Here is a 25861-nt window from a genome sequence, read left to right on the forward strand (position 1 = left end):
AATGAAGAATGATTTGGTGTTGTTCATCATGTTGTAATGATAGCATTTTTGTGCTTCATGCTTACCTGTAACTGAATCTCCTATAGTGTAAGACAGACTGTCGCCATCCAGGTCAGTGGCACGCACCATTCCTACAAAACTGCTTTTCCTTTCATTCTGGATAGGAAGGGGAAGTATTGAAAGTAAAGAATTAATTGTGTTTCATGATGCCCAAGCTACTAGTATCACATGATTCCTCTCCTAGAAATACAGTGAGTGTCAATCCAAAAGATATTAGAATTTAGACTTTACCTCATAGACTTCAAAGTTGTATGTTGTGTTCTGGAAGACTGGTGCATTGTCATTCTCATTCACAACAAGGATGTCAACAGTGGCATTGCTGAGGAATGAAAAACACGAATCAAGACCACATTTAAGCAATACTATTACCATAAGAATGCTGGTTCTGTTTTGTATTTCTCACTTCACCATGCACGTTTATTTTACAAAATTGCTGGATAATATATTTCATTTAATGTGTGTAGGTTGTGATACTGTAATGTGTGAAATCTGTATCTTGCAAAGCCTTCTCTTAGGGTAATGTATTAAGCACTTAACAAAATTTGATTCTTTATAGAATCCATTTTCAAAGATGCAAACATGCTTTAACAGAGGAAAGTAACAATGTAGGGAAAACTACAATGATAATATTGGATCACTGATAATTTCTTACCTGCTCCTGATGGGAGTGCCAGCATCCTTTGCCTCCACAACTAGCTGATAGGACCTGTTCCCCTGATCATGGTCTAGTGTTGTTTCCAAGGTGATTTCTCCAGAACCGCCGTCAATAGCAAACGTGTTCTGCTGCATGGAAAGAAGATGATTGTATTACTTAAGAAGAATATTTCTCGTAACCTTTATCTCAATACATGTATTATTGAATTACTGTGTCAAAAGTTTAAAGAAAGCAAGAAGAGATACTTCAATGTAGCCATTTAATAATGATGAAAAATATTCCTAGGCTGTGGTGTTATTAAATGCTATAATTGTTACATATAGATCAGAGAAAATATTGTCATCTGCCTCCTCCCATCTATCTTGGTTAGACAATGGGTTTGGCCATGGTAGGTCAGGCAACTTTTTCATGAATGATAAACCTACTGTAAATGTTTTTAAATTTGCATTGGTTTAGTTTTGTGGTAAGGAGCAACTGGAGTGTTCACTGTGGTTTTAATTTTGTGATGTCACTATAGTCACATACTGTAATAGAAATACTGGCAGTCTTAAGTTCATGGTGAAGCAGAAAACATGTTACAGTAGAAGCCAGTTAATTGCACACCGGATTACGCACACTTCTGTTAACTGCACAGAATGCCCAAATCCCAAACCGGTGCGGTCCAGCTAGATAACTTGGCATTATTGCACCAGCCGGATAATTGCACGAAATTCACTGGCAAATAGGCCGTGCAATTAAGTGGCTTCTACTGTACAACAATGAAATTTAACAGTATTCTTGAGTGACAGTTCCTACCACATTTTTGTTCATTGACAAGTGAATGTGGTAGTGCATGCTGGTAGTAGAGGGGATAACTGGAACTAAAAAGTCCAAGAAGTGATGAATACTATGTTGAACTCACCTCATTCCCAGAGATAATAGTGTAGGTGATGTTCCCATTGTCTCCACTGTCAATGTCTGTGGCCATTACCATGGCAACCGCAGTGCCATTAGTGGCTGTCTCATTGACCTCTACTTCATAAACATCTGCAAGCAAAGGGGAAGGAACCAATAAGAGTTGATAGCTTTATCAATTCTATGTTTGCTGAGAAAATATGAATTGGTAAGTATGCATGAGAATGGTGTACATTTTTGTACATTTTGCATGTGATGTAAACAGGATGATCATGTTTTGTGCTGACCTGTCTGTTTCCCTTTTCTCCACACAAAAAGATATCTTTTGCCTACCAGGGAATGTGCTGTTTGGTGCAGGAGGAAGTATGATATGAATATGCTTTTACTAGTTGTTCCCTTCTGACAGCCTGCTCCAGGTACTGCTAACACCAGGTTGTATTCCTTGTAACATCAGTACAATTTTCTCAAATCAACCATTCAAATCATGCACATTATTTTGATAATTGGTATGTTGTTAAGCTGTATCATGTATCATTGAATGTTTTTCCAGGATCATTAGGATGCCTGCTTGTAAGCTACACATTGTACGTGTTGAAGAGGAAAAGAAAGGGACAGAAAGAATGCAAAAAAGGTCATGTATTACAGCTTTGATTAATACTGACTAGTGGTTGTATATATCATAATATCATGATAATTATTTTTACTCCAGATAATTGAAAACAATGTTTCCAACTAGACCTTGCTGGATACAAGATTGTGTTGCTTTTTAAGAGGAATAGATTTATCTGGCACAGGTAATTTGTCTAAAAAGTTTACAGAAATTTAGCCTTTTGTCTTAAGTATGGTATATTGAAGGGATACCTTTTGTGAACTCTGGTGCATTGTCGTTAACATCAGTCACAGTGATGTCCACCACTGCTGTTGAGTTATGAATTCCATCTGTGGCCAAAACCTGAAGAAAAACATGTGCAAGGACAGGAAGGTTCAGCCTTTTGCTGTAACTTCATACTACAGTAGCTCCTACTATAAAGGAATTGTTCTGTCATAACTTTAATAGTGAAGTTATCATAATATGAGACACACTATAAGTGTCTTTACAGTGGAAAAAATGAATGTGACTGTGAAGTAGCTCAACATCATATTTAAGGATACACTCTGATATTACTATTTAACATTATATGAAACGCTGTATTCAAATTTCAGGGAAAGACAAAGTAATAATCATTTCACCTCAAGTTGAAATCCTGTGTTGTTGCTGGGTGGGTCATAGTCGACCTTTTTCATTACAGTGATCGTCCCTGACATTTGGTCAATACTGAAGACACCATTGTCATCTCCCGAAATGATGCTGAAACGAATCTCCCTATTGGCTGGGTCTGTGTCGGCATCTGTTGCATTTACTGTTAATACAGTGCTTCCAGTTGTAATGTTTTCCAAGATGGTGGAAACGTATGGGTCAGAAGTGAAGACTGGTGGATTATCATTGATGTCCTGAAAAAATTATAATGAAGTCCATTTAAAACACACTATAGAAATTATATCATTGCACAGGTAATAGCTTCAGTATGATTTACAACATTACATTTTACTGGGTGAAGTGATTTGACATTTATTCACCCCTTTCACCCCCTATGCCAAAACAAATGCTTAATAGTACTAAGTGCAATACCATACATTTTTACAATGTTCATTTCTGTTCCTTCTGAACTGTTGTAACCAAGATTGTTGTAACTAGGGCTGGGTATCGGTACAGCGTACCGGTACAAAACCGGTTTTCCTCATTGGACCGGTCCAGAAAAACCGGACCTGAAAAAATTAGGTGGACCGGATGTTGGACCGATTAGAAAATTAACAGATTATTTTATCAGGCATTCACACGTTTTGGCGCTTGCAGTTGGAAGAAAATAACAAGAGTGAAGTAGTGTAGAGTTTATAGTAATTTCTACCAAGTTTTACAGCCAATCGTACAGGTGCAGTTAGCGTTGTAGGATTTTAAAACCCCAGTGTAAGTCTAATACTCCACCAAACAGATTTCTTTGTAGTGAAATGGACCATTGGTATCAGTCATACTGCATCAGGTCCAGGTTCAGGTCCGGACCTGGACCTAATCCTCTGAACCTGAACCGGACCTGGACCTGAATTTTCTGTACCGGTACCCAGCCCTAGTTGTAACCCATAGAGAAAATCTCAGTTTCTCTTTTAACTCAATTGTCAAGTACATGAATGCTGAAATAACATAACATAACAGAATAGCATGAAAGATTACATAACTAAACGGCAAGCAATTGCATAACAGACTGTTATTATAATTGATTCCCACCTGAACTGAAACAACGACAGTGGCTGTATCATTGTCCCCACTACCATTGTACAGCTCTGTGTTGTAAGCCATGACTGTGAGGCTGTAGTTGGCAGGCCCACCATCCCTGTCCAGTGGAGTCACAAGAGACAGCCTCCCTGTAGTTTGGTCAATGCTGAAGACAGATGTGTCACCCTCAGTAATGATGTAGTTGGTGTTGTTGTTGGGGTCTGAATCTGAATCTGTAGTCTAGAAAGAGAGAAGACAAAACATCTTCATGCATAAAGCTATCATTTTTTGCAGTACCCCAGGGGCCAACTTCAATTAGACATTATAGATGTTACAGTAGCTTTTCCCAGTCTCTCTATTCATGTATGTGATGAATTCCCTAGTCACTATGTGTGACTCTCTAGCAAATGGCTGGATTCAGAGACTGCTGTCACATTATTTCTTGTTAATTTCTATACACTCTTTAAACCTTATGATTTTATAGTATAATCATAACATTCATGATAATATGCCTCACCTGTAGTGTTATGAGGTCAGATTCTGTCATATTTTCATCAACTGTGACCATGTAAGATTGCTGTGAGAATGTGGGCAGGTTGTCATTGATGTCCAGTAGAATAACGGTCACTGTTGCTGTGGAACTCAGAGAGGGTCGGCCTTGGTCACTGGCAACAACCACAAACTGAACCTGTGTGGATGTTTCCCTGTCCAGTGGCCCAAGGGTTGTGATCTGACCAGTGCTTGGGTCAACTGAGAAGTCTGAGCTGCTGGGTTTTATGGAGTATAGAATGTCTCCATTGGAGCCAGTGTCATTGTCTGAAGCCTGAAAAACACAAGAGGAACTAACTATTTCGGGAAGTATCTTTCAATGAGACAGTGGTGAATTTGGAGTATCATGGTCTCAACAATCAACTTCAACAACCAAGTCAACCAATCATGTTAACTTGGTGCTTATTGTAACTCTGAATAATACAAAGAAAGTACTAACATACATTTATATGATTTGCCTGAAGTATTAATCATCAGTAAAAAAAATTCAAATACTGAAAAATCTTCTAACTGAAAGTATCAACTCATGTAGTTCCATTGTATCTAAAAACAGGGTATTTAGGGACATCAAGTCAACAGATGGTGGTTTCAAACTAGATCATTGTGAAAATTAAAATTGCAAGTTGAAACCACCGTCTGTTGACTTGATATCCCTGAATGACCTGTTTTATGGATCACCCAATGGATAAACTTAAAGTAAACTGGTGTAAGTTTTCCACTCTCATTCTGTGTATCGTTTCTGGCGCTGTTTGGCCCAAATACAGTATTAACCTGTTGAAGTCATGTACTCACTGAGATAGTGCCCACTACATATGAAGCAGATTCCTCTTCTGGGAAGGTAAAAGTGTAGCCTGTCTGGTTCATCACTGGGAAGTTGTCATTCACATCTTGTACAGTCACAATCAGCTGGGTAGTGGCATCCTGTACAAAACACATGAGGAACAAAATGTAAAGACTGAAAGAACTGAATCAGATTATCAAATGATCTAAATGACCTGTGAATGATCTGCTGCATTTTGTTTGTTATGGTATCATATGAATCGTTTGTTCTACCAGGTAGTTTGTTTTCTTCCGAATATATTGTATATACTGCATATTTCTTGTCTCAAAATTAATTTGCTGTTGGGGCAATCCCATGATATGTCATGTAAGACATTTTTAGGTCTAGTAGTAACCAAAACGAATTAGGATAGCTTACATGAAGCCAAACAGAAAAAAAAGTGTATCTGAAGGAAGTGAACTTACGAATGTTCCATCAGACACTTTCACAGTGATGTTGTAGCTGTCAGTCATCTCACGGTCCAGCTCTGAGGATATCACAACCTGAACTTCACCATCCCTGGAGACAGGAAAACACCACAAGTACAATCACTTCATAGCAGGTTGGGTATCACAGATTGACAGCAGATAGTCTATCTGTAATACAAATGCTGTTACCCATGGCCATAACAGCCCCCCTCTTCTCAGGGGTTTGCCAAAGATAGGCGGGCCACTGTAAGCACAATTGGATCAGGCTACTAGGAAGCTACACTTTTTCATTAACAGTGCTTAAGCTGGTGCACCACCAAATGTAATTTAGATATACAGATGTAGTAAAAAAAAAGACCAGGTTGTACCTTGCATCAGAGAGGTTGAACTGGCCAAAACTCCCTTCTTCTATTTGAAAAGTGAGCTGTGCATCCCTGTCGCCATCAGTTGCCTGTAACAAATTATGATTATGATAATCATGATACACATTATCGGATACTCAAGCTAAGAACATATTTTCATATCTTTGTCATGTCTCTAGCTTTCTTCAGCAAGGCCGTTACTGTCCCTGATAGGTCTCTGAATGGAAGGTGATTTCAGCACTAAGGACATGTCAAACGATGAATCAGGGGTCCCATGGTAAACAATGCTTCTAAACTCAAACATGACATGGTTATCAAGATTATAACTTAAAACATGTTTTTTTTTTTATTCAACCATCTCAAAAGCCTTTTGTAGCCCTCACCTTCAGGGTAGCCACCACAGTGCCAGTTCCAGCTGCTTCAGACACCTGTGCTGTGTACTGCTCCTGACCAAACTGGGGCTTGTTGTCATTCACATTGGTCACATTGATGTTCACTATAGCTGTGGTCACCCTGGAAAATATAACCAGAAAAATTCCGCACATTTAGAAGTAAGATAGGATTAGGCTTAGCCTCCTTTTAATTTGATAGCAGATCATTAACATTAAGATCTACTTGTATTGCCTGAGCTATAATAAGCAAGTAGGAAACATATAATGATGCATACATCAGCATCTAACATGCTGCAAACATTTCTCCATATCTTTGTTGTTACTTGTCTTGAGCTTTAAACAGGAAGGCCAAAAGTGTTTATGTCAGGTCACTGAATGGAAGGTGCTTTCAGCACCAAGGACATGTCAAGCCATGGATAACAACTATGGTAAAGAATTCTTGGAAACTCAAACATACCATAATCATCTGTACATACATAACACACATATCCGTGTATAATTTCCTAAATCTTCATTCTGAAAGCTGTATCAGTCTGATCGCCACATTTGCTACTATCTGCAAATCTGTTTCAAGACATGGAATCTACAAGGTCACCTTGAAGCAGCGCCTTGATCAGCAGCCATGACCACCACAACGTAAGACTCCACAGTGTCGGCATCCAGACTCCCAGACACTGTGATGTTCCCATCTGTGCTGATGGAGAACTTGTCCTTCCCATCACTGGATGCAAATATGATGCTATAGAGGATGTCTCCATTGGTACCAGAGTCTCGGTCTGTTGCCGTCACCTGTAGTCATAGCAAGCATGGTGAGACATTGTTTTCAGGTGCATAGTACAGCTCACTGTGTTCTAAATATAGCAGTTAAGGCAAAAAAGTACTGTGAATTTTGATCTACGCAGTGCTATTAGCACATATTGTGCGGAATAAAGGCAACAAGACTGGCAATAAAAATGTATTATTGCCATGACGACGATTGAGGGTACAACAATACAGCTCAAATCAGAAATAGACTGGAACTTCCCTGTCGCACTATCCCTGGCACAATATACTAGCCCACCTGTAACATAAACCTACAGCCAGCAGAAATGTACTATCCCCGGTACAGCACAATGGTCTGCCAGTGACCTAAACCTACAGCTGAGCACTACAGAAGTATTTCCTGTCTGCCTGTGGCGTATGGCTTGAACAAGCTCTAGAAAAGAAAATGTATCCTTCATAACATAACATAACATAACAACCAAGACAACGTGATCCATTGTGCAGAGTTCCCTGTCTAGTTTCAAAGGACAAATTCCTCCAGGGAGCAAGTGCGACCTACATTCCACCATTGCATACCAGAGATACATCTGGAACAGATTTGGGGGGGAGGGCTTGCATACCCAGCATACTGCATTCCTGTGGAAATGCCTGTGCAATTCCTAGAATTTTTGCAGACTGAATGCAAAATATACCACTTGACGACTCCCCTGAGGCGTCGTCAAAAAAATTACATCAAATTTTTATCTACATGGTGTTATTAGCTTAATCTCAAGGGGGCCAAATTTTATGGAAAAAAGTGTGAAATCATTGAATGAGTAAACTACTGTAAACTTTTCAAACATAATGCGTTGCATGACAAACATGGTGTTTTTTTAGTTTTTAGTGTTTCCTGAGACTCCCTGGGAAGTTTGAAACTACATGTAATACCTACCTGTGTCACAACAACTCCATTTTTGGCATTCTCTGGCACAGCTGCATTGTATTCGTCAGCAGTGAATGTGGGGCTATTGTCATTCTCATCCAACAGTGTGATGAGAACTGTGGATGTAGGGCTGCGGTACTGTTCTGTGGTGTTTGTTTCAACTGCATAAACCTGAATTTAAGGGTAAAAAAAATGAAATATTTAGAAGATTGCTAATCAAACGTTTTTATGTTCAACCTATCCATTCATTCCCATCTCTGGTCAGTGGAGTAGGGGTAAATTTATTGAATCATATCATAGTCTGCATCATGATTTTGCCATGCATTTTTGTTAACTGAAATGTTGTCATTGGTAAAGATGAAGTAAAATTAAGTACAACTAAGAATCAGTTGCATACAGCTTCACAAGTTTGTAACAAACAATTTAATGTCGAAGTTATGTCTTGCATGCTATTTTGTCGCAACCTCAATAAATTTCTAATTTTGTGGTATCTTAGGCAAAGTAATGTGTATATCATCATAGCCAATCTATATTCTGTTTACATGAATGAATGTTAGACATGCAGGTAATGAGATGTCACAGATTAAAGATAATTGAACTTCATTGTCACTAACAAAAAATAACAGATGTTATCTGAAACGTCTGATTGTTTCCCCATATCATATCCCTGCAGTTGCTTGTCATAGTTGCTATTTGACGTATGTTCAGCTTACCTGTAGTGTGAAATTGTTGTTGGTCTCCCTGTCCAGGATACTGCTGTTGCTGACACTGATGTAACCAGTGGTGCTGTCAATAGTGAAGACATCTGAAGGTTCCAGCACATACATGAACACTGCATTCTCTCCCTGTAAAATATCATTAGAAATATATAAAGTTCCCTATCAAATATTTTTGATAGCTTCAACCTGCCAGACCCTTGTAAGCTTAAGCCAGATACAAAAGCTACCTGTCTGTAGATAGTTGCAAACAAATCTACCAATTGACTGTTACAAAAGATAATGATTATGGTTTTACAAAAGTTATTGAGATATAAAGACATGCACATTTTCTCTGCAAATACATCCAATTTCATCAGGTTGGAAAATAGCTCAGAGGTTGAGCTCCTTAATTCACAACCAAGATGTTTACAACAATAGCCATTGTTGTTGTAAACACCTTGCTTGTGAATAAACCTGTTGTCATGTTCATTGTTTTCGCCCTGGTACAGATTCGTCAATACTGCACTCCTCATACCTCATCCTTGTCTGAAGCTGTGACAGTGAGTACAGGAGTCCCCCTGGGGGCATTCTCCACCACTGTTGCCTGGTACTGGCTGGCTGACATCTGTGGTTGGTTGTCGTTGGCATCTTGTACCACGATGTAGACACGGGCCTCTGCTGATCTGACACTGTTGTTTGACTGTACTGCCTGGGTAAGCAATAATTATGATACAATCTGATATGTTTTTGCTTTATGCTTTTGACTTTCAGTGGCACTGTTTTTTTTTTCAGAAGGTCAAAATATTAGCAATTGCACAGGTATGGTACCCTAAACTTGATATTCTAATGCATATTGGAGAATTTGTAGTATTTGGTCTCCCTACATCTTGCTTATTTGATCCTCTTTACTTGCGTAAGCAATGTAGTATACTACATCCTTAAGATATTTCATGTCAGGATTTAAAGGTAACTTTTAAAGATACTCTTACTCACTCACTCATTCACTCAGTCTCTTACTGCCATATCCATATTAATGTAAGCCAGGCATTCTTATGAAAATGGTATGCAACTCATAATTTTCTCAATTTTGTTTGTTTGTTCCTATTTCTGTTTGTTGACCAAGAATAAGACTATCTCCCATGATAGTTTGTTTACCTTGATGGTGAGTGTTACATCATGTACTGTCTCCCTGTCCAGTCCTCTCACCACAGACAGCTCTCCTGTTGAACCATCAATGCTGAAATAGCTCATCAGGTCTGATAGGTCTGTTGGTGTGGAAGATGCTGCAATGTGGAATTATAAGATTGAAATGTTGTAGAATAAACTAAATGTGTCATCAGGAAGAGACTTTGTTATTTGATGAACAATAATTTATTTTGAAAGTATTGATTTTTTTGTTTTCCTTTTGTAAAGTTAGACATATTCCTATTTTCATCATAATTTTTGTTGTCCCCTTTCCCAGAAAATAAAGGTAACTCTTAGTGTCAATAGATGTCATTGCTGAATGATGCACACTTCATGACTTTGAAACAAAAACCGAAGATTGTTGACTACTACACACCTTTCTGTATTGAGTACTCTAGTGTTTGGTTGATGCCAAAGTCCTGGTCATAGGCAAGGATGGCAGCAGGTGATGTGATCAGGCTCTCTGTTGCATTCTGGATGTAAGCAGTCATGACTTTTACTTTTATTCAAAGTGTTAAAAAGCTCAGAAAGACCATTCAAATTACTTTAAGAAAAGTATAATGTATCATATTGCTACAGTTATTAGTTAATTCCTGAAATACATTGTACACAATATGTACATGTGTGGAAACATCACTTTTGAGTCAAATGTGAAAGCAGTACTGTATGGAGATAAACAAATGATCTAAGAAACTGTTCTTATAAATCAATATAAACTCCAGCAAAGTATAAATCAGACTGGAAGTTATAGAAAAGGAAAACAGCTCACCTCCACAACAGTAGCTTCATAGATGTCATGTTGAAAGACTGGATCCAGATCATCTTCATCAGCTACAGCTATGGTCAGTGTTGTGTTGGAGCTTCTGGATGGGCTACCTTGGTCCTGAAAACAAGACAACAATTCCATTATGTAGAAATAGGTATAGAAGTGATGATTTAAAGTTGATAACAAATTAACCATGTGCAAACAACACAGGCAATGATGCAAAGTTTGAGTGCAGATGGTCATGACAGAATTTTTTACAACTGCTTATGATTTATTTCATGTTAAAAACATAGAGAATGACTCTAAAACTGTTCAAATGATAACTGAATTTCAATTACCCGAACTTGCACAATGAGCTCAAACTGCTGTGGGCCAATGTCATAATTCAGTGATGAAGATAAGGTCACAGCTCCAGTTGTTCCAACTGCAAAGTAGGAAGTCTGTCAAGGAATGAAATACAAAGACATTTAATCCACATATCCGTATTGGTTTTAAAATCATAAACAACTTACAAAATTGATTTATTTCTTTTTTCTGTCATTTTTATCCAGGGTTGCCCAGCTCAGTGATGAACACTGCTATGCAGTGGGCCCCAAAAAAATAAACAAGTACATACAGTTACTAACAGACAACAAAATTAACATACAACAAATTAATTATGTATATCTATCTATCTATATAATAATTAATATGTGTTACACAGTTATGAAAATAATGAATTTCAAAACAATGACAATAATGATAACAATAATAAACTAGAGTTCCACGAACACATACCTTTGCCAAATAAACCAGGTTTGTTATGTAGAATGATGTCTGTAGACAAATGCGTTACTCCTTTCATTTTCTTTATAATGATATGCTTGGAGTTGGTTTATAAAATTTCAGCATTGATCATGCAAATTAGATCCCAAGTTACAATTAATTGATATCGAATTGCATACCAAAATCATGATGATCCTTTAATCCATTCTTGACTTATTCTCTTTCAAAGTCTTTAAATACACCTCTTACTCTCTTCCCTCTTTCTCAGTTACATATGTGAAAACTTTGATGAAAGTACTATAATGGAATACAGTGGATTTATGAACTTTTCCTCATCAATTATGCAAATTAGCTGTTAATTTGCATAATAAGTATCACATTATATGTCTTCACTTAGGCTATCTACATGCCAAAAATCATGACGATCCGTCAACACGTTCATATTTTCTCATTAATTATGCAAATGAGATCATCATGTGCATGATAAAAATGTATTGACATTTCTCTCTTTCTCAGCTACATATGTGACAAGTTTTAAAGTCCTATCATGGAATGTAGTGAATTTATAAAATATCCTCATTAATTATGCAAATTAGCTGTTGATTTGCATAATTTGTATCTATTATGCAGGTCTTTACTTACGCTACCTACATACCAAAAAACATGATGATCCGTCAACATGTTCATATTTTCTCATTAATTATGCAAATGAGGCCATCATTTGCATAATTGATATCTATCGACATTTCTCTCCTTCCCAGCTACATATGTGACAATCATTATTATGCAAATTAGCTGTTGATTTGCATAATAAGTATACCATTATGTACGTCATCACTCATTCTATCTACATACCAAAAATCATGACGATCCGTCAACACGTTGTAGAGTTATTCTCGTCCAAAGTTTGAAAGGAAACCGGTGCCTGTAGTTCCAAAAAAGCCGCTAGGGGGCCCAAACTCACAGCACTTACTCTCTGCCTCGAGGGCTATCTACCACTCAAAAATCATGATCACAGCATGTCCAGAACAGGAGATATCAAAAATTGAGGTTCTGCTGCAGTACCTTAGCAAGCCGCTAGGGGGCCCATTATCGAACTTGACCTTCGTTTTCCCGACCCCTACCCACCTACCAAATATTATCGGGATCCATCCAAGACTTCTTGAGTTATGCTGTTAACAGACAGACAGACACACAGACACACAGACTCACAAGCCCAAAACATAACCTTAGCCATTCTGGCAAAGGTAATAATACTAAAGATGAAAAATACAATACAAACCATAGTCAAAGTCATAGTCCAGTCCATTCTGGCTTGTCATTGAGGGGTCAATGATAATATGTTGACTTATGATAGAAAATTAAAGCTAGACTTTTCTATTGAAGGTGTTTTGTATAATAATAGAAGTACTTACACTGCTGAGTAAAGAAAATATTCTTTGACTGTTTGGTCCACTATCAATATCTGAAGCTGACAGGGTGAAGACGGTTGATCCAACTTGTGTGTACTGTGGAGATAAAGTTTTCATACGTGTTCAACAAACGTAAAGATTTCATTCCAAGTAAGTACCCCTTCCTGTTGAGTTTTAGGCTACCTACCTTCCTATGTAGTCCAGTAACCAAGCAAGGTCTTTCAAACTTAAAGAATATGACATTGTGAATGAACAAAAATAGAATGTAGTGTTTGGTATACCATGTGCAGTTTGTTTTATCATTTCTCTAAGCTTCCTGGCCACTTAGGTTTCAAGCAATTTTTAACAGATACTGTAAGCAAACTTTCACAAAACTGTTGCTCTCACTGATGCTAGGCAATGTGTACGTACCTCACTGACAGTTGTGCTATAGGGTGTATCTTGAAACTCAGGGTTGTTATCATTGGCATCACCTATTGTGACAACAAGGTTTGTTTCCCTCTGAAACAAAAATAATTGTCAGCAATTATATTCAACATTAGTCAAGAGATTAGTTCATAACAAGGTCTTAAACAATGTTATGTCAGGTGTCAATAAGGTAGCATTCCAGCCTGGTGTAAGTAGATTACAAATCATTTGGCTCCACTAAGTTGTTATACAGGTATGTCACATTTGCCAGTATTTTCTTCGTTTTACTTATCACCAAAAGTAGCTCAAAGAGTGAGACTTGCAGTTTACAAGTGCCTGGGTGAAGTATACCCCACTGTCTCCACATATCTTAGTCCCGCACCATAAAAGAAAAGGACATTTTACACAATGTTTAGTCATATGTTTTCATGTTATTAGTTGTTACATATTGTTGGTCATATATAACTTATGAGTAAATTTTTGTGACCTGCTGTAGACCTAGTGGCCCCAATACATTGTTGTTGTTTTTTTCAATTTGAAATTGACTTTAGACTTAAGAATTAAATAGTAAATAACACTTACCGCATTGCTGAGTAGGGAAGATGAGCATGATACTGTCAGTTCGATTTTGGTGAGAACAGGAGGCTAAAAGTACAAAGGGGAAGGTCAACAATTTTACAAGACAATTGTATCTTCAAATTATAGCACAAAATGGATTTTTGCACTAAAATGCATATTTTTATTATGCATTGAGGTACATGGATAAGTTCTGTTGTGTTTATGTCATACTTTAAGCTAAGTACATCTTAGCTTAGCTTCAAGAAATTCAAACCTTACATAAACACAATCATTATGATAGTCTCCAGTATAAGCTTATACACATATTGTATCTGAGAACATGTTTTCCAAGAAACAATAAATTTCCTCCATTTACCCCATCCCTATCAATGTCCTGATCCAACACCAAGGGAACAAAGTCTGCATTAGGCTGCAGATCTAAGCTGAAGTATCCTCCTGGTGTCTGTGATGTTATGGTGATGTTTGAGATGTCCACATCATAGGTTCCAGAGAAATCCAAGTTTGTAACTGCTTCACCTGAGAGTTGGTAAAAGTAATCATTGCATGCATGTAAGTACACTTTTTCTATGTTTAAGTACATGTTTTCCTCGCTTTCACATTGGCATTATATGAAATTCAAATAAAAAGAAAGAAGTACAGAATGAATTACAACTATTCTGTTGTCATTGTGAATCTCATGATTTTGTTCAAGTTAAAGAAACACATACGGTTTCTTGCTTATGGCTACTTTTGTCATGTATCTTTAACATCTAGATTAGATCTTTTCTAAAACATGTATTTTCCTTCATGTGTATACTTGTATAAGACAGGGATCACAATGTCAATAAGGAGTTTAAGTTACTCCTTTGATCAATGTATGAGGAAACAGAAAATGCACCCCAAGATCTAGAGCAAGCCTAAATAGTGCGGCAACACCCATGTACAGTATTGCTCGTATTGCTCTGTCCATACCTGTTGCAAACATGTTTTCTTCAACTTCAAAAATAAGACGACCTGAAGTTGAGTTTGCCCAGCATAGTTCAGCAGAGCCTGGGAATAAAAAAAGAAACAAGAGTTCAAGACCTCATATCTCCATGAAATATTCAGATTCTGCAAATGTCTTTCACATCTGCATAATCTACGCTTGGTAATATAAACCTTTTAACTTACACAGGTCACAATGTTGACAAACCAATCATTTACTACATATACTTAGAAGAATTATGACACTTTCACATTAATTATGACTTTTATCAGTATCATTCAAATCATGCTTACATACTACACAATCATCAGTTTATTTGTCATGTCAATGTTTAAATTTCACATCAATTATTGAATATATGTACAAGAGTAGAATGAGGGCCCTCACCCCTATGCCCATATGCTGTTTCTGACTTGCAAGTTTAATGTGTTTCCCCTGGAGCCAGCATAATGAGATAGGAATGCCTTTCTTTTCTTCCAAAAGGAGTGAGTGTAAATGCCACAGAATGTTAGCTACTGTGACCCGGGCACCATTTTTAATCCATCAACTCAGGTTAAAGCACTTTTCTATAGGGTCTAAAGTCCTTTACAGTGATTCACAACAACATGTTTTCTACCAGAGAAAGAATTATTGATTATCGAAATGCGATTGGTTTGACAAGAAACACTGGCTAATTCCCCATTCACAAAACTTCCTCTTACGATATTAACATAGTTTTTTTTTTAAGAACTAACGTTACAAGATTGACAAATGTTGGAGTCAAAAGTTGAAGTTGAAAAGTTCTTCAAAACACTCGTCATTAAAATCAACAGGTAAAGTCAATACTGCAAGAATGCAGTATAGTGTTTGTGTTAAGTGTACGAGCTTGTTTTGGGATTATGGCTTTAACTCGAGCAGAGTTCCTCCAGAAGTGCTCTTTACATTAGCTTTCGATGTAAAGCAAATCAATCCTTAGAGGAAGTCTGCACCAGTGCTTTGAAGTTCTAAGTTTACGATATAACGGCCTATCATCATTGTTTTCTCAATGTGAAGTTGCCCGTAAGCTTTGCATGGTAATGACTTTTAATCTGTATATTTTCGATGTACGTCATGTACGTTTGTTTATATTATCTTTTTAAATGCGGGTTTATTGTCATTTGCTTTTCCAGATAAACGCCCCTCTATATACGGTCTCAGTCGGTTTGCCATGAATAGTTTATTGGAGAGCATGGACAGAATAGATAATTATCGATCCCGCGGGGCTCCATTCAAACTCACTCAATCGGCTAACACTCCTCCAAATCACAGCATGTGTCAAGTGGTGCTGCTGACTCATTATAGCGGATCGCGGAAGGTCCCCGTACCCAATGTGCGTGCTTAATAGGGTCAAATCGTGACTTTTTCGTAGACTTGATCGTCATCGCTGCACGCTGTAGGCACGATATTTCATGCATCAAACAACTTGAATACAACTGTACGGGCTACTCTGTACACTATAATACCATGATGCTATAAAAGCACGTAGTCAAAACTTGATAGCTTTATCAATTGAAATTCAGAAACAAATCTGTTTCAAATAAATACGCGTTTGTATACAAGGGACAGTAAAATTGGACTTTTGATAATTAGAGAAGAAAAATGATACAAAATTCCTTACCTTGTGCCGTGACTCCATAACTCCCCAGAAGTGCCGTCGTTGTTATACTTATAACAAACACCCAGCTGGACACTCCACTTTCCCTGAATATCGCCATGTTTCTACACCGGTCTCACAAGAGCAGGTACCGTCTCAGATTGCCCCGGCCAATTTTCCCGGATTTACCGCACTTTGGTCACACTTGGGGCGGCTTGAATGTCTCCACCTGGCCGCCTGAAATTTCAGGCCCGTTCCGCGCGACCCGCGCGCTGAAAGCCGGGCGTGAAATGCTCACAATGACACGGCTGGGCGAGTTATGTAGGACCACCCCTGTACAATCCACGGGTGCGACGGCACGAGCTTTACTAGTTGTTGCAAGGTTCTTCAAGGTACTGTTACACCTGCGTCAAGTTCGCTGTACCAGTCACCTGCTGCTCTTGATACTAGTCAACTTTGAACTTTACAGCTTCCGCTGTTTTCTGTAATGAAAACAAACATAGGGTTACAATAAGGTATACAGCACACCACACGTTAGAAATCTGTCATTTGTACGAACCCCTTTCCTAACGGACATTCTGTTCAATTAATTTATTCCCCTACCATGTAGTACAATAAGACGTTACACATGGCGACTCAGAAAAGCCGCCCACAACTTTCCGGTTGGACAGAAGTGAAAAGTGTCTCTTCACGGTACTGGTGTTATTAAAAGGTTTAGGAGAAAAGACATTGTGTTGCATTTAGAAATCCACACAGGTCCCAAGTCACCGAAGACTCAGGAAAGGGTATAAACAATCGACGCTACATTCAACAAGAACCGAAGGTACAATGGTACACATTTTTGACAATGCACGTAACATTGTTTAAGAAGAATTAGAGTAATGCTGCTAGTCTTTAGATTATTTTCATTCACATGTAAAATGTTTTTGATGCCTCTGAACGATTCTCCAACGTCAATACTAAATTGTAGTCATTCTAGTGCCTTTCATGTGAGAAAGTATGTCCGATCGTCCAATAATTAGAACATTCAAATATTGTCAGGACACTTTGCTATCAATTAGTATTTGATAGATATGTTTGTACATGTGGTGTACATTGTCATCATATCAGTTGTTGCTGGGCTGGACGGGTAGGTTTGGAGAGCGGACTCATCAAAATGCCCATATTAGTTTAAGAATAGGTCGTCAAACATTGACAAGACCCCGCTGTGTCATGTACGTTGATGATTAACCCGGAAAAAACGGATACCATAGCCCATTTGTCTAAGGCGGGATCTTGAAAGGCTACAGGTATAAAAATCGAACTGCCCTATCGTTTTATGCTATTGGTGAAACTTCCACACCCAACTGGCTGTGTTGTCGTTTTGTAACAACTTTTCAATAGTATATTCATGCATGTTAATTGTTCGTTTCAACGCAATAAATATTTGGCACATGACTCAGAAATACCTAACTCTCTAGTGTCTGCAATAAACACTTTAAAGCCTCTTATAATTAATTGATAGAGGACAAAGTAGTTTGGGAAAAACAATCTCTCCTGTGATTTCTTTTGTCAGCTCTTTTTAAAAATGTCATATACACCCCCAAGGGAATGCCAGGGTCTACATGTATATGTGACTAGGGAAGCCAGCTGTCACCAAACCGACTGACCCAGGGTTGTAGCCAGCCTGAAATCATTTTCAGTCCCCTCAATTTTGAATAGGAATCCTATCGAGCACCGAAGGCATGGCGTGGTGTCGCGCGTCATTTCTATGGGGTCTGGGTCCCAGATTTTGAAACCTAGACCCTCTGAAACACTATTTCCTGCATTTTGAGGTGCAAATTTTGCTTGTAGACTAAGCTGTTCAATGTCATCTGTTTTGGTGAGGAAGAACACATGGGTTTCAGTTTTTTTATATCTTTACATATCAATTTTTGTCTGTCCCTGGGGATGAAATGGGGAAAACTTTTTTCAGTCCCCAGCTGCAAAATTCCTTCAAAGGACTGAAGGACAGGTGCTGGCTACAACCCTGGACTGACCCTTATCGCGCACCGCACCCACAACAACCTGCGTAACTGTCGTAAATAAGTACACCGCTTCAAAGAGCGTACTTCTGTTGCTGGGAAGGGATATATGATAACACAACCGGGGGGAGGGGGGATGTATTCTACTCAAGGACGCACCTGTCCCCCGTGTGCGCTAACTACAGAGGGCAGGATAACGGTCGATAAGGCGTCAGAAGGATGACGGCTGAGACACAACGGTTTACCGGTTTCGACCTTTTATTCAAAAGTCTTCATCAGAATCTTCATCAGAGTCTTCATCTAGTCCTTAGAGATCACCAGGGTTTGAAGAGCAGCATCTCGTCGTGACCGTCACCCAATGAACATACAGAGGGCAGGATAACGGGACACGTAAACAGCCTTTTTACTGGATCTAGCCTAATGCTTGGAGTTAATCCTTATCTCATCAACATGTCAAAATGTCTCAACGTCAAGCATGGTTTGCTTGGTCCCTTTACAAGGAACCCACCTACCCTAATGGGGAAACTGAGCTGTAAAACACGCGTATTCTAAAAGCCTGTACTGGAAATGAAGGGGATTTATAGAACGTAGTTCCCCAGGTACCTCCTCTCCCCTTGAGATAAGACTGAAGATACAGGTATATTAAAAGCCTGTGCTCAATGCAAGAAAGGGTTTTAGAGAGTGAAGTTAATTTCGCTACGGCTGGTACCAGTTGGGCATGCAGGATGACATTATTAGTATGTTGTCCCTGTCAACACAGCCCCCACATATACATGTACTTTAGGGTCAGTGCTGTCACAAGACAGGTATCTGCTGATGTGACACAAGCGCCCCGAACTGCCGAGGTGTCAACCTTTACCCACCTGAGTTCAATCTTCACCCAGAAAACACCTGCGAAGTCCTGTGACAGGTTTCAGCATACCTGTTGATCAAGGGCGGTGCGTACGTGAACTATGCCCTACGTGTTTACGTCGTAACACTTTCTTATGGCAAAAACCCCCTATGCATATATAACATACCTTAGCTGTTCTACCATAATGGTTCCCTACGTCCTAGCTGTCACCAACTTAGACACGGGTTGTGAGATTGTGTCAGGAAAGCAGTGGAGGTACGTATACACACCTCAGGTGGGACTGTTTGGTTTGGGCTAGCATGCAAGCGTAACTATAAAGTTCCCATTGGAGCCCTTGCTTGTCTTGTACTAGTTATCAAAGTGGACGAGAAACTAAAAGGAAATCATAGAAACCCTTACTCTTCCATGCACCTATCACTTGTGGCGGGACTACCACACCCAGCGTTTATTCGGGTCAAATTCCGGGTCAATCTGCCCCTCTGTCCTGTCCCGGTACACCTGGCTCATCTGACAGTCCCATGACATATCGCACACCTGTCGTAACCACCGCCTACCCAGATCCTACACCATACTTAACCCTAACCATTTTATAACCTTACCTAGTACTAGAACCACTGAGAGTCCTAACTAATCCAATGTTGACGGCTAAATTTCCATATGTCCCAAGAAATCTACCGTTAGTCCAGGGGAGGGGGACGGCCACCGCCCTTAATAGATTGTAGACTGGTGACTTCCCACCTACCCGCCGTGCTTAGCAGACACCCTGTGATACAACAGGTGCTTCGTATGGACTCTGCACTATCCAAACCTACCTGCGGGCTAGGAAGAAGGCATGATGTCCGCCTGGTTCAGTGAAAACTGCCACTAGAATTAGGACAACATAGCGCCAGAGTCTGTTGGTACGGTCCCTTCCGTTCCTTTCTGTAACGGGCCAGGTCACACGGGGGCGAGCGCTATTATCATGACAAAGGGCACGGCAAGTGAGCGGGATCATGTATCACCGAACCCCACCCCGTTTGTTCATACAACACCGCACTTCCATATCGCACACATTTCTGACGTTCTCAGGATGAAAAAAAAAAACACGAAATAATACCATTAAGCATCCGACGTATTTCTTTGCAATGTTTCATCAATCAATTCTTTATAATAATGAAGTTTTTATTTTTTTTTTTCATCTTGTAGGAAATGTCTTTTCCGGTGCAAAATATTTCTGTAGGTACTGATTTGAGTTTGGTCAGTAGTCTGACAACAAATAGTTTGGCAATAGATAACAAAAAAATAGCTAACCATGGCTTGATGCATGTGTTTACATTTCATAAACTATCAACAGTTATTGTTAATTCGACGTTTAAGACACAACCCTGTTTTGTCATTAAAAGGACCATATGATTGGTTTTGAACGTTATAATTTGAATGCATAACGGTTGTCTATATTTTAACGATTATAACTTATAAGGACTGTCCTTGTCATTCTCTTTCTGTACTGTTATGTACACCTAGTCAAAGAGAGTGCCGTACAAGGTAGATGAAATTACAGTCCCTTTTACTCGATGTTATATATACAACCTTGAAATTCCTGCGGGACTTGGAACAAAAGTGCGTATAGTCCAGACCCGCATTCTACCTCGTGTACTGAACGCATGGTGTCACTTTCGACATGTGTTAGTCAGTGTTTTTGTTTGTAGAAATAATACAAACGATAATTAGGCGACAAAGCGTTGTAGCGGAAGAATTCAAACTGTTAATCAAATTGGCAAGGTAGTGGAACACTTGAACTAAATTTCCTATGCATAACGTTCAGCACCGAATGCTATGTTGATAAAATGCATGGTGAAATCTATCTGTTGAATACACTAGGACAACAAGCAAAGTTGTCCTTCCTGTCATTCATTCGCTTCTATTCCATTTTTCATCACTCAGGCGTTTCATTATACGGTTCAGCTAAATATGTATTTTTGCACAGTTTGAAAATTAAGTATTGACGGCGCACATCTGAGTAGTGTCGCAGCAGTGCATAGTGAGAATGTTTTAATGCACAGCATTTGTGGAAGTATTGACATAACAGGTGACTATCACTTTTTCAAGACCGTTAAGGTTTGAATAATTCACACCAGGACTCTCTTCGATGCTTCAAAGTGTGGTGGGGTTTTTTTCCGTGCACGAGTTTTGGCTCTCGTCAACACGCGACCTCCAGCTGTACGTCACATCCGTCCCCATTTTGTATAGAATAGAGTTAGGCAATAGGTGTAGTCGAGTGAAGAAATAGGTGTAGTCGATTGAGGCATTGTTACCGATTAATGCATTCAGAGGAAAACAGAAAGCCTCACATACACTAGAAGTGACGGACCTGATAGGCTACACGTAATCCTGTTAAACAAATTGTGATTGTGTTTACATACTGTAGTTCCTACTTATTAGAGTCATATTACACAAAACTGTATCGCTTTTGAAAGAACGAAATTCCTTTCTTCGTATTGTGTAACCGCTGTAAATACTACCCGAATAGGATATTGCACGTTTACGCAGACATGTGGAAATGAACGTGGAAAATGAGAGCAAGAGAATAATGAAAAAAAGACACATACGTAAGATGTCACTTTAAGTGTCACAATTTACGTTAACACAAAAATAATTGCATGTATTCACATTGTGTTCAGGAGTTGTATTTGAAATTCTTATAATTTCACGGCTCCTTCCCTTTGGGCAACATTAGTCCATGGAAAGATAAGCAAAAATTCTTCCAGTGCATTAAATAAAATTGTAAATTATAGTAGAGTCTAAACTTTCTTCCAACACAAAACAGAAAGAACTTGCTTATAATTGTAAATTGCTTAACAGGAATTATAGCAACAAAAAGCACAGACAATAAAGGAACGAAATGGTTTACAATCTGATTACAATCTGATGTCGCTGAATGCCTGTTCCTCAGTGTTAGTGAATCACAGAAGTGCGTAACAAACATGAATGACAATAACGCTGCTCAAGTATGCTTGTTGTCACTAACACCAGGGTTGCCATAACAAACACATACTTTTGAGGAAGTACACAATTACAGGAAAACAGTTAAGCCCATGCGGCGTGTTCTGTGACATTCTCACGCTCCTTGTTAAGCTGTATAACCGTGAGAAACCGCGCTGAAGAATCTCATCACTGCATCGTTCACTATAGGCTTAAACCTAAAGGACTATGAATAATTCACTGTTCTTAGATATGCGAATTTTCGGAATTGTTCGCGTTTCTCTAGCAAGTTATTACAGCAGGAAATAACAAAAATTACCGTTTCACTTCCTCGGTGTTTTAGATAATATTTGATCATTTTGGAAGAATTTTCTTGATTATATATTTGAAACCATGACCTTAAAATGGACTAAAACAAAGCCTAAAAACAAACTGTTTTGTGGAAATTCAACAGTCTATCAATTGGAAACCGAATACAACCTGAAGAGCGCCGTTGATAAAACAGGAACCCGTAACAAGATCTAGGAATGCCTCTCAACGACAGGATGATGGTGCTACAGTCACAGACTCAGTCGGTACGCACAGCAAAGGAAGTAACTAAGGCTCTTGACTGATGTTATGGGCGGAAGTATTACAGTTTAGCTTGATTTGTTTTAACATTGTTCAGCAGTATGCCGTATATCAAGTATTGACGTAAATCTAGGACTTGCAGACGAAAAAGAATGATTGTGTTGATCATGAATTTTATATCTTTGTACAGTTAGCTTATCAAGCTTGATGTAGCATATTTGTACTACGAGTTTCAATGCCAGCGCTTTTATATAGGAAAGGTACAGCTCAGCTTAGTTCAGATCACCTATGAAAAATGGGTCTTCCATTTTGCCTGTTGTCTCTATTAACTTGTCTCAAGTTAACCTTTTAGACCTCTACTGGATTACGCAATACAACATACCCTTGCTATGCAGACGCCAGGTTCGTTTCCGTCGTTAAATGGAAAATCATATAAGCCAGAAAGCTAGACAGAGCTGTGTCTGAAACTACTGAGCTGTGTAACATGATTTGTAACCGTGTGGACCGAACGGTTTCGCCGGATTAGTCCGAGATATATTTAGGTTCACCTTTGTTTACACGAGCGCTAGTCATGTTACATGTACGGGTTCTCAACTTTCCAAGCAGAGGTTTGGTAGGGAAGATTGTGACCTTCTTATCATATTATATATCCAGTTTTCGTTCCGCCGGCCCTGGCGGATGGATACGGGACAGACGTTGCTGAAGAAGATTGTGACCATCCTGTCATAGGCCTCGTTTATTTTCAGCCAGGGCTGGAAGAAATAAAACTGGGAATATGACAAGAAGGTTACAATCTTTCCCACCAACCTCTGCTTGGAAAGTACAGCCCGAGCCTTCTCTGTCTTCTCTTGCCAACAACGCAGGACAGCGGAGTTATTCTAAAGAGGTTGCTCAGTGCAAGACCAAGAAATCACTCTTGTGCATTGAACTAAGTTACTAATGTTACGGGTTACAAGAATAAGACTGTAACAGTATCTCTTATTCATAAGTCAGAAACATCACGGAGTAAGACTGACTGATCCAGTAGGAGAAGCAGGTATTACGAGGGCTGTTTGGGAAATTCATTTAGACCAGAATGGTTGTGTGACAGGTCTATTACTGCACCAAGGATATAATTAATTTGATGTCGTAAATATTATTGCGATGTTATATATGATAAGGCATTTAATAATGTACTGGACACACATGCGTTATCATCTTGCTGGTATATACTAGATTGGTAACCTGTTACATGACCTTGTGTAGTGTATATAGCCAAGCATTTCTGCTAGTACGTTAGCTGCTCTCCTGCAAACAGGTTACAATCATGGCATTCTGTCAAAGTTGCGAAGTAAACACGGCATTATGAATAAACAAGTATTAACTTACATTTATAGATTTTCTACTACAATGGATGAATGACACATTTGGTAACTTTGGTAAAAAGTAGTTTAGGCCACAGCAAGTAAATTTTATGGATGACATCAGCGCACGCATTAATTTTCGCCTGATTTCAGAAAAAAAAACAAGAATTTCTTTCTTCTGCAGGGATGGTCAACGTGACGATAAAGTACCAAAATGAGCAAATATAGTGTGTTGTAGCCCAATAATTGTACTTCCTTGTAAAAGTGACACTTGCTAGGTACCCAGGACTGTAATTGTAGAAATGAAACTTATTGGATTGTTGTAAAAGTGACACCAACATGGAAGCTATGAGTGTGGTTACCAACTTTGTTGGTGATGCCAGTCTACCAGACTACTGTCAATTTTACCACACCAGTACATGTCTTAAATACAGGAATGAATGCTTTGTTGGCTCTGATGCCATATTTTGTCCCTTTAATTTTTTTTACAACAGTCATCTCAACTTCATGGTGCCTATTTTTGGAAATGTAGCCATCTTTTTTTTTTCACCCATCTTGTTTTTTTTCGCCCTATCGCACTATTTTTGCAGTCTGCAGAGGATATCATCCATAAAATCTACTTGCTGTGGCCTTACTACAAATGACGGGTAAAATTCCACATCGTAAACTGCCTTTAACAAGTACAGTCTGACAAGTTTATAGACAAAGTTTTAAGTATAAGTTCAATACGCCATTATACTATTAAGTGTTTCGATACGCTATTCTTTTGACAATATTGGTAAGTAGAAATCGTTTTAGGTAATATCAGTAGTTGTTTTTGGTTGTGTTATGTAATATTGTTAGTCTTACCTTTTCTGCTCATGCTGCATGTCGTACACGAATTCAAAGAAAGGAGGAAGTGAAAGAATTGGTGCATGTCAGGCCAGGAGATCGAAGGATGTTTACCAGACAACCAAGGGTCACTGCAGTTGCTTTGTGAAATATACATGGACTGGAACGTGTTAGCGTTCATCCTTTGTAACTGCTGGTAAACCACTAGGTAAAATATTCGCATAACATAAACCTTACACACTATAAGTATCTGAGTGCGAGTTGTTGTTTTGTGATCGCTACCGTTTTCTTACTTTTGCGATTTTCAGTTTATATCGCGGCAAATGCTTGGTAAGCGGCAGTCTTCACTTCATGACACAAAGTTCCTAAATCAGCTTATGAATAGAAATAACACCACCAAGGGCCTGTCGTGGTTTCTAGATCTATTCTTGATAGGTTTAGTCCCCCCCCCCTTGTACCTAACCAAAAACAAACACCACCTGTTAAACCACCCCCTGGGTTATACAGCATAAGACAACTTCCTCCTACCCACTTACTAACCTAGTAGTACAACTGTACGACTATATATAATACAGTTCACCTCCAGGCACCTAAGAACAACATATTATAGCCTACCTTATGCTTGTATCATGAACTGGAAACAGGCAGAAGTCAACAGGTAAAAGTAACGGCGGCGAATCAATAAACAGAACCGATCGAAACTTGAGTCAGCAGCCGCCAGCCGTCTGACCAACGCCCAGTCTCTAGTCGTGTTGACAC

At 38.9% G+C, this 25861-nt stretch overlaps 1 protein-coding gene across 1 annotated transcript in view; it reads right to left on the reverse strand.

Annotated features, from left to right (window-relative positions):
• The window catches only part of LOC118411802 (protocadherin Fat 4-like), a gene marked incomplete at its 3' end in the record, with an annotated part of 26782 nt that extends 6450 nt beyond the window's left edge, over positions 1–20332 (reverse strand). Inside the window, 26 exon segments of the mRNA XM_035814289.1 lie at positions 292–379; positions 713–843; positions 1617–1741; positions 2471–2561; positions 2840–3100; positions 3930–4157; positions 4435–4740; positions 5259–5387; positions 5712–5805; positions 6083–6165; positions 6460–6589; positions 7064–7257; positions 8162–8323; positions 8866–8997; positions 9386–9559; positions 10006–10148; positions 10412–10508; positions 10805–10918; positions 11140–11241; positions 12982–13074; positions 13390–13479; positions 13969–14031; positions 14321–14481; positions 14917–14994; positions 16566–17023; positions 20210–20332. Of these exon segments, the coding sequence (XP_035670182.1) occupies positions 292–379; positions 713–843; positions 1617–1741; positions 2471–2561; positions 2840–3100; positions 3930–4157; positions 4435–4740; positions 5259–5387; positions 5712–5805; positions 6083–6165; positions 6460–6589; positions 7064–7257; positions 8162–8323; positions 8866–8997; positions 9386–9559; positions 10006–10148; positions 10412–10508; positions 10805–10918; positions 11140–11241; positions 12982–13074; positions 13390–13479; positions 13969–14031; positions 14321–14481; positions 14917–14994; positions 16566–16662 (3366 nt within the window).
• Between the last annotated feature and the right edge of the window lie 5529 nt (positions 20333–25861).

This window comes from Branchiostoma floridae, chromosome 3 (genome assembly GCF_000003815.2).
Source record: "Branchiostoma floridae strain S238N-H82 chromosome 3, Bfl_VNyyK, whole genome shotgun sequence".
Taxonomy (NCBI): domain Eukaryota; kingdom Metazoa; phylum Chordata; class Leptocardii; order Amphioxiformes; family Branchiostomatidae; genus Branchiostoma; species Branchiostoma floridae.